Raw genomic sequence first — 10088 nt, 5'->3', positions numbered from 1 at the left:
AGATGAGAAGAGGAAAAGTGAAAATCAAATCAAGGAAGGGTACACAAGCCACAGGTGGAGGAGGCTCTGCAGTCCAACATAGATATTTGCTTTATTCAAATCCTTGAATCAAACACTACTACACACAGGTCACATACAGGGCCTGACCTTGACTCACTGCTCACTGTGATGAGGCTTTTCAAAAGCTTACATTCCACAATAGAAGACGGATCAAAGTGAGAGTTGTCATTTATTTTATGGCAAATTATAAACTAAAGGAAAGAAACATTGTATGAGATTCACCAAAGTAATAATATATGATTATCCACTATAAAATAAATAAGGTGTACTCGTGCAAGCCAAAATACAGTTTTTTCATAATTGGTAAATCTTTCTATGCCTACAAGATGGGCACTGTGGCGTTTTAATCTAATCCGGTATGAGGCAGGTCTGTTCTGCATTAGTCCAGCCTTTATGTGAGTGACAGTCCTTTCTCCCATGAATCCTGAGTGGAGTCTCAGCCCTGCAGGCGCACCAGTCCGTCTGCGTACTGGAACTGTTCACTGTTCTCATAGTGCAGCATGTCCAGAGCCACCACACAGCTCTCCTGCACCACACGCTCTCCATCTGCCTGGTGCCTCTGCAGCACACCCACACACTCCTGTCTGCCAATAGAGCCCAGAGCCTCTGCCGCCTCATGCCGCACCATGGGGTTCTCCTCAGGGCGCTCCAGAGCTGCGCTCAAAGCTGGCACCGCAGCTGGGTGCTGCATCTGACCCAACACGTACCCGATCTCATGACGGAACAGAGCACTGGAGCACTGCAGACCTGCCACAGGAACACAGGGTCAACTTAGTGCGCACAACTGTTAACTGCATTCACCAAATGTGATGCCTTGATATCAGAGAGGGACAGAAGACATGACAGACAAGTATTCAAGGATCTCAACCGTCCCACACAGCCCATAGGTTAACCAGTAGCTCTGTAGTAACAAATGACTTCAGTCTTTCAATAGTATAAAACTTGTGCTGTATAACAAAAATGTTTAAAAATGATAGTCAGTGGTTGCCACATATCTGATAAGTCTTCTTCTACTATCAGACTTTTCTGATGCAGGGCAGTGCATTCAATTGACAGTAAGACTATAAGACTATAGGTAAGATTATAAATTCATAATGTAAATGTAAATGTAAAAGAAGAAAAAATCTAGCACTGCTTCAGGATATAAAACTCTACTCTTCTGTTTAGACCTGCTTAATATTACTGGCCATTGCTGTTTTTAAAGCCCCTGAGCGCTATCTGTCCCTGTGCTTCAGCCCGGGCCCTACCATCAGCCAGAGCCAGTGCCGCCTCCTCTGTACCCAGGTTCCTCAGAGCAAACATGGCCCGGTAGCGCTCGAACAAGGGCAGCCTCTCATTAAGCAGGATGCTCCGCAGCTCAGAGGGACTCTTCTGGGGTGCAGGGGGGGCAGGGTCCACAGAGCTGTAGGGGCTATCATCCTGGGCCTGTCCTCCAGACTGCAGCCACTGCAGACGAGCCACGGCCAGCTGGCACGTCTCTGCCACCTGCAGAGGGCAAAACATTGGTCATATGAGGACTGGCACAATCAGGATTTTTCAACATTCTAGGGCTGTGCAGTTAATCACATTTGAATTAGAATTATAATAAGATTGGTGAGTTTTTTTCATTTGTACCCCTGTGTGCGCTGCTGAATCCAACGTGCATCACAGATTAAGAATGGCAGTGTAAGTACAGAGCAATGGACGTAGTATGTCGGTTGTGGTGAAAACAGATGTTGATGTGGTCTTTAAAATATGCGATAAAGATTGCTCACACATGCACAAATCTCTCTCTCAAATTGTTTTTGGCATGTCATAAAAACTCAGGAAACATGAGCTAACAGTGAGTGATGTGATGGTTTGGGTGTGCTCCGTGACAGACTGTACCTCTATGACAGGGTCCTGGCAGTACTCTGTGAGCAGCTCCAGGACTGAAGTGTCTCCGATGGCTCCCAGGGCCTCTCCTGAACACAGCAGCTCATTACTAGGTTTTAGAAGCTTTACAAAGGTGACACAAGTTTCACACATGGGGGAGCAATATCAGCCAGTGCAATCCCTAAACAGAAAGCAACACTTAAGGACTGAGTCTGTATGCCCACACTCCTCCACCACCTCAATCAGTTTCATTCAAGAGTGTTAAACAGTGGAGTAAGCCATCAGTAAGCCATCAACCTATCAAACTTCCAGAGCTTGAACAATTTACCAACCTTCTCTAGAGAAGTAAAAACACCCACACTGTATGCACTTATGTCTTATTACTGTTAGTGTTACTGAGATCGCACTAATTCTTCAGTGAATCCACCATAGTAAATTAATCTGGAGTCTCCTGTAATAGTTGTAAAATGGTGTGGAAAGAGTTAGATGGATTATCTACACTGTAGATATTTTGAATTATGACCCTATGCCCCAGTCACTACAGGAAATGGACTCAAACTATAATCTAACATCTCTGCGTTTATGCAAAATGAAACTGAAAAGAGCTTATAATGCTGAAATTGGACATTAGTATTAGTATTAATATGACGGGAAAACAATTATTAAACCAAAATATTATTAAAGCACCATAGGAGTCAGTAAAACATAGTATGGACGATCTCAAAGGCCATCACATACAGGGCATACGTGGGCAGGGGTGAGTGGTACCTGCTTCGTGCCGGACCATGGGCTCCTGTTGCGTGTCCTTCAGCACAGCGGTGAGAGTGGGGATGGCCCGGGCGTCCTGCATTTGACCCAAGCAGTAGGCCAGCTCGTGCTTGAGCAGAGCAGACTCATCACTGAAGCCTCGGCTGATCCAGCTGATAGCCTCTGGGCCTAATACACAGCACAGGATCAGCACTTAGATGAAACTAAAGTGGCACAAAGTTCAACGTCTTCTCTGTCGGCATAAACAAAAGTCATAGATTTTTGACATTTACTGAGCGAATCCTTTAGACAGCAACTGTGAACACATGAACACAACCTCTCCGGTCTCTGAGGTTCTAGCTCATTTTGTGAGACACTGTACTATTGTTAAATATGATGTGTTTTCAGAGACATATTGAGCTAATTTAAACTCACAAATGATAAGCAAATGTCATATCTGTGTAACTTAACTATGACAACAACAACAAGCAGCTGAGGGAGTACGTGGTACACACGTGGTACCTCCGATGTTCCTGAGGGTGAAGAGGGCTCGAAAACGCCAGGCCAGCTCCTGTTTGGAATCCAGCAGAACCTGTCCCACTGCAGACACCTGCTCCACACTGGCCATGGCCAAGCTCAGCTCACTGCAGCCAGAGGACGAGGACGAAGAGGATGAGGAGGACGAAGAGGAGGATAAGGATGAGAAGGTCGAGGAGGATGAACGAGGAGTAGGACAAAGAACGAGGACAAGGAGGAAGATGAGGAGGACAAGGAGGATGAGTAGGAGCAGGAGGATGAGGATAAAGACAACAGCGTTTTATTATTTTATTTCACTGAATCCATTTCAGCCATACATTTGGAAAATTGTACATTCAAAAGCTATTAAGTCATTTTGAGATCACTACTTAAAAGCAGCACAATATTTGGAAAGTTTTAACAGCAACCTTGCTTATATCCAATCCCCTGGCTCGTTTAAATCCAAAAGAATGATGGATTAGAGGTTAGATGTGCTCGCTATTTGGCCCATTCTTCCTGAATTATTGTCCAGTCGCCTCGCTCAGTAATAATATCTGAAATACATCTTGCTCATAGGCGCAAATACATCATTCACAACTGCAAGCTCACGTGGTTCTGGCCAAAGACCCAAACCCAGCCCAAAACACGGAGCTCTCCTCCCGTTAAAGCTCCTGTTGGAACCAGGACGCGCTGAGAATCAAACACCGAGTATCACGATGTTCTGACATCAATCAACACACGACCCATGTTAACCCAAAGAACTATAACCCCACAGAAGCGCAGGGCCCGGGGCAGGAGAGCTCCTCGGAGACACGTTGCAGTAACATGTGGCTCAACTTTTCAACACTGACAGAATAGAACACCATTTCTTACCGTGAGAGGACACTTGTCAGTCAAACAGCCAGATCATCCCCAAACTGGTATGGATTCATCAAATGAGACCTCCAGACTAGTCCCACACAACAACACTACGCTCAACCCACACCGAGCACACCGAACACACCGAACACACCGAACACACCGAACACACCGAACACACCGAGCACACCGAACACACCGAACACACCGAACACACCGAGCACACCGAACACACCGAACACACCGAGCCACGCAGCGCGACACCGGTGAGGGAAGCACGGAGTACACTTCCGCATCCGGCACGGCGCGGGGCGCATCCGGGCGCATCCCATTTCTGATGTATCGACCTCTTGCTTTAAAAAGAATATATATATATATATATATATATATATATATATATATATATATATATATATATATATATATATATATATATATATATATATATATATATATATAATATATATATATATTTAAGAAAATTGGAGGTCTACACTTTATACTGTAATAATGTAGTCAAATTGCCAATTAAATTATCTCACTTCCATCTGCAATCTCTAACTGCACGGACGATTTGTTATAAACATAATTATTCCCCTCACACAAGTACAATATGGAACAATGAATACATTCTAAAAGGTAGAAAGTCAATCTTCTTCAAACCTGTGGCCAAAAATATCATTTACGTGTCAGACGTTTGGCGATTCGGGCCAAATTTAAAATTATGAAACGTTTATGCAAAAGTATCAATTCCAAATTCCTTTTAGAGAATTTAAATCAGTCATTGCGTTGAATGTGTGCCAAAGGGTGTGTTACAATTGATGAAGGGAACCAGAGAGCTCCAGTTTCTGACCACTACAATTCATCCATAAACGGGATAAAATTGTTATTTATTTATTTATTTGTTTATTATTTTATTTTATTTTTTATAAAAATTGCAATAACAAACACATTTGGATCAGTCTACTCAGCAACAATAAAACTCAACCTATAGTCAGGGAGCCAAAGTCTCAAAAACGGGTTGAACCTGACATTGCCTGCTATACTTTTTATTTGTGTTTTTTTTTTTTTTTTTTTGTTAACTGTGACCCTGAGGACCAATAATTGGAGGGTCTGCTCTTCCGGAAATATCGCGAAAATTTTTTTTGGCCATTTTAGTGTAGGTCACCTTCATTTTGTGATCGAAAATTTTGAAAAATGAAAAATTTCCTCAAGTCCTCAGTGGATTGGGTAAGCTGTCTACAAATACATTCCAGATGCAAAGAACACATGTGGTGACAACATTCAGTGAAAAAAATATTCATAAAACACATTTCTACATGATTTTGGCTCAATTTAATGCCAAAAAATAAGGCATTTTTTCACTTTTTTCCAGTATTTTCATCTTTACTTCATTGGCAATCAACTATTCCCCCAAGTTTTGACATCAGCCAATATGCCATTCTTTTCTTCAAACAGTATAGTCATTCCACAGAAAAAAATATAAAAATCCAACCAAAATCAATGGATCTGTGATGATTTCATTACCATCAACAGGCCCAGAACCTCAATAGAATATAAGGCTCCTCTCAACATTCCATAAGGCACACTGAATATTTAGCATGGTTGTTAATGTCCACATTATTAAACATCATGGCCTAGGCATCTATTAAATAATACTACTACTACTAATAATAATAATAATAATAAATATAAATATAGCCGCAAGCGGCAATGATCGGCCCTCGCTTGAGCCTATGCCATGCTCATGCCACGCCGCACCCCGGCCACGTTGAGCTCTGCACATGCCGTGCCCCACGAATGCACCTTACTCAATGATCTAACTTCTAAATTAACACTAACCCCTAAACCTACGTGCACTCCTAACTAGGGATGGGCATTCGATGAAATTTTCTTAATCAATCGTCGGAAGAATTAACGATCGATTATCTATTAATCATTAATGTTTTTATATTAAAATGATCATCATTATTACTATCTGCACTACTAATCTGCATAAATAAATTCAAGTTTACGACATATAAACCGTAACCACTCTAGAGCCACATCAATCCGTTTGAGATTTTAATGTGTTTAATTCATCCATCCATCCATCCATTTTCGTCCGTTTATCCGGGGCCGGGTCGCGGGGGCAGCAGCCTAAGCATGGACTCCCAGACTTCCTTCACCCCAGACACGTCCTCCAGCTCCTCCGGGGGAACCCCGAGGCGTTCCCAGGCCAGCCGAGAGACATAGTCCCTCCAGCGTGTCCTGGGTCTTCCCCGGGGCCTCCTCCCGGTGGGACATGCCCAGAACACCTCCCGAGGGAGGCGCCCAGGAGGCATCCGGAACAGATGCCCGAGTCACCTCAACTGGCTCCTCTCAACGTGGAGGAGCAGCGGCTCTACTCCGAGCTCCTCCCGTGTGACTGAGCTCCTCACCCTATCTCTAAGGGAGCGCCCAGCCACCCTGCGAAGGAAACTCATTTCAAGCGCTTGTATCCGCGATCTCGTCCTTTCGGTCACTACCCAGAGCTCATGACCATAGGTGAGAGTAGGAACGAAGACTGACCGGTAAATCGAGAGCTTCGCCTTTCGGCTCAGCTCCCTCTTCACCACCACAACGGTCCGATACAGCGACCGCATCACTGCCGAAGCTGCACCGATCCGCCTGTCAATCTCACGTTCCGTCCTTCCTTCCCTCACTCGTGAACAAGACCCCGAGATACTTGAACTCCTCCACTTGAGGCAAAGACTCCCCACCCACCCGGAGAGGGCAAGCCACCTTTTTCCGGTCGAGAACCATGGCCTCGGACTTAGAAGAGCTGATCTTCATCCCAGCCGCTTCACACTCGGCTGCAAACCGCCCCAGTGCACATTGCAGGTCCTGGTTCGATGAAGCCAACAGGACAACATCATCCGCAAACAGCAGAGATGAGATCCTGTGGTCCCCAAACCGGACCCCCTCCGGCCCCTGACTGTGCCTAGAAATTCTGTCCATAAATACAATGAACAGAACCGGTGACAAAGGGCAGCCCTGGCGGAGTCCAACATGCACCGGGAACAGGTCTGACTTACTGCCGGCAATGCGAACACAGCTCTTACTCCGGTCATACAGGGATCGGACAGCTCTTAGCAAAGGGCCCCGGACCCCATACTCCCAGAGCACCCCCCACAGGACACCACGAGGGACACGGTCGAATGCCTTCTCCAAGTCCACAAAGCACATGTGGACTGTGGACTGGTTGGGCAAACTCCCATGAACCCTCGAGCACCCGATGATGAAGAGTGTAGAGCTGGTCCAGTGTTCCACGGCCAGGACGAAAACCACACTGCTCCTCCTGGATCCGAGGTTCGACTATCGGCCGGATTCTCCTCTCCAGTACCCTGGCATAGACCTTACCGGGAAGGCTGAGGAGTGTGATCCCCCTATAGTTGGAACACACCCTCCGGTCCCCCTTCTTATACAGAGGGACCACCACCCCGGTTTGCCAGTCCAGAGGTACTGTTCCCGACCGCCACGCGATGTTGAAGAGGCGTGTCAGCCAAGACAGCCCCACAACATCCAGAGACTTAAGGTACTCAGGACGGATCTCATCCAACCCCGGAGCCTTGCCACCAAGGAGCTCTCCAACCACCTCAGTGACTTCAGCCAGGGTGATGGATGAGTCCGCCTCTGAGTCCCCAGCCTCGGCCTCCTCCTCGGAAGACGCGACGGTGGGATTGAGGAGATCCTCAAAGTATTCCTTCCACCGCCGGACAACGTCCCCAGTCGAGGTCAGCAGCTCTCCCCCCGCACTGTAAACAGTGTTGGTGAAGAACTGCTTCCCCCTCCTGAGGCGCCGGACGGTTTGCCAGAATTTCTTTGAGGCCGTCCGATAGTCCTCCTCCATGGCCTCCCCGAACTCCTCCCAGCTCCGAGTTTTTGCCTCCGCGACCACACGGGCTGCAGCACGCTTGGCCCGCCGGCACCCGTCAGCTGCTTCAGGAGTCCCCCGAGCCAGCAAGGCCCTATAGGACTCCTTCTTCAGCTTGACGGCATCCCTTACTTCCGGTGTCCACCACCGGGTTCGGGGATTGCCGCCGCGACAGGCACCACCGACCTTACGCCCACAGCTCCGAGCAGCCGCATCGACAATAGAGGCCGAGAATGAAGCCCACTCAGACTCCATATCTCCAGCCTCCCCCGGAATCCGGGAGAAGTCCTCCCGGAGGTGCGAGTTGAAAGATTAAAAGACATGATTCAATGGAATACAGGTTAGTGTGACCATATTTGCGTTTGTCAAAACCAGTATAGTCATTCCACAGAAAAAAATATAAAAATCCAACCAAAATCAATGGATCTGTCTTCTTTACCATCAATAGGCCCAGAACCTCAATAGAATGTTAGGCTACTGTCAACATTCCATAAGGCACACTGGATATTTAGCATGGTTGTTAATGTCCACATTATTAAACATCATAGTCCTTCACTCCACCTTGTTCACAAATTTAAAAAGTCAATGCCAAAGTGAAAGGCACCAGCTGTTCACCAAGAAACACCTTCCACTGCAAAGAGACCAAGACGTGATGTTGCTCTAAAACCACAAGAACAGAAAGTGTGAGCTCAGTCTGTTTGTCTTCTGTATCTCTCACTTAACAAATGGGATTTTACTTTGATGTTGCTCCACATACAAAATGTTCTCTGCAAACTCAGGATGAGTTAGGAAGTCAAAGGTTTTCTTTTTGGTTCTTCCTGTGGATCAATCCTGTCCATCACCTTCACCTTTCACTATTTTTCAATTCCGTTGTGAAGAGAAACAGTTTGAACAGAGGTTTGAGTCACAAACATCTGATTCACTTTTGCATTTATGGAGTTTGCAAACAAATTTCTCGAGTCGTTTTCTGCTGTTAGGATCCAACAACCACACAATTAACGATATCTGAATCCCAAAACTAAAATATGACAATATCAGAACCAGAAACAAAAGTGATATGGTTCAAAAGACTTGAAAAGATCGACTTTGACAATAAATTCCACTGGGAAAACAAACATGGAGGTTTGATGCTCACTCTTTTGGAAAATCCTTCCCAGCATGAATTGCACAATGACCGGAAGTCTAAGATTCTTGATGCATCTATAGGACGCCCAACAAAAACTTTGGCGTAGCCAAACCAAATTTGGTACACAGATGCACCATGGGAATAGGGACAAAAAGTATATTAACAGGAAGTCAGCCATATTGGACTGATTGCGCTACTCGGCGCCAAAGGCGCATTTTCTTGTCCTCATATTTGAACGAACTCGTCCTAAGGTGTTTGACCCAGACTCACTAGAATCATTCTGTATCATCTAGACGAGTGAGACATTAAAAGTTGTTTAAAGCTTTTTAAAACAGTGTTGCTGTGGCAACGGTGCAAATTTCGGGTTCGTTTTTGCAGCTCGCCATCAAACTTCGACGCGTGATAATTCGCACAAACTTTGGCCAAGTTAATTGTTAATTGTTGGTGGACACCCCAACTCTGAACAGATTTATATAAGAAAATCTAAACTGGCCCCCTAGGGAGGTTGTATGGAACAATAAAATTTTACTTTGTCGTAGGCATGTAAAATTTGGTACACACATTCGTGGCCTGGTCTTAATGAAAAAAGTCAATGATGCCCACACTCCATCTCCCATCGTGTTGCCATGGCAACTGGCTAAAAATCTGTCTTCACCAAGGGGACGTCCCAACAAAAACTTTAATGTACTCAAACCAAATTTAGTACACAGATGGGAATAGGAACAATAAAGTATATTGTGACCACGCTCTCTCCCAAACCGGAAGTCCACCATCTTGGATTTTAAAAAAAAAGAAAAAATCAACACATACAGAAATTGAGAAAAATAGTAGGGTTCAGGTTAGGTTAGGGGTAAGGTTAGGCTAGGGTTATGGCTATGGTTAGGAGTAGGGATGGGCATGATTAATCGATTAATTGATAATTGATCATTAAGAATTTCATCGATTACGTTAATTTTAAGCGACAAACCGAATGTAGGTTGCTGTGCATAGCGTGACCAAACAGGGGTTTGTACATGTAGCCCTCTGCACTCA

General features: G+C 45.4%; 1 protein-coding gene across 2 annotated transcripts; it reads right to left on the bottom strand.

Annotated features, from left to right (window-relative positions):
* Positions 1 to 67: 67 nt before the first annotated feature.
* Positions 68 to 4333, bottom strand: LOC110162806 (deoxyhypusine hydroxylase-like). 2 transcript variants are annotated; one of them, XM_055165127.1, is made up of 6 exons: positions 4051 to 4333; positions 3133 to 3305; positions 2683 to 2850; positions 1927 to 2003; positions 1308 to 1545; positions 68 to 807 (listed from the first exon to the last, which is right to left on the bottom strand). In XM_055165127.1, the coding sequence occupies exons 2-6, from the start codon at positions 3287 to 3289 to the stop codon at positions 497 to 499; spliced, it is 951 nt and encodes a 316-aa protein (XP_055021102.1). In that variant the 5' UTR covers positions 3290 to 3305; positions 4051 to 4333; the 3' UTR covers positions 68 to 496. The 2 variants fall into 2 exon arrangements, with proteins under 2 accessions (XP_055021102.1, XP_055021103.1); XM_055165128.1 differs by having other exon boundaries at positions 3184 to 3305.
* Between the last annotated feature and the right edge of the window lie 5755 nt (positions 4334 to 10088).

The sequence above is a fragment of the Boleophthalmus pectinirostris genome, unplaced genomic scaffold (genome assembly GCF_026225935.1).
Source record: "Boleophthalmus pectinirostris isolate CB_2022bp ecotype Guang Dong unplaced genomic scaffold, ASM2622593v1 HiC_scaffold_7, whole genome shotgun sequence".
In the NCBI taxonomy this organism is placed as follows: Eukaryota; Metazoa; Chordata; class Actinopteri; order Gobiiformes; family Gobiidae; genus Boleophthalmus; species Boleophthalmus pectinirostris.
Note: the sequence above shows the minus strand (reverse complement) of the source record. Positions and strands in the feature narration are given on the sequence as shown.

Coding starts and splice junctions, on each gene's coding strand:
- LOC110162806 (XM_055165127.1), bottom strand. CDS start 3,289: ATGGCCAGTGTGGAGCAGGTGTCTGCAGTGGGACAGGTTCTGCTGGAT. Junction 2,851..3,132: donor TGCTTGTTGTTGTTGTCATA/GTTAAGTTACAC, acceptor GCTGTGTATTAG/GCCCAGAGGCTATCAGCTGG. Junction 2,004..2,682: donor CATGGTCCGGCACGAAGCAG/GTACCACTCACC, acceptor TGCTGTGTTCAG/GAGAGGCCCTGGGAGCCATC.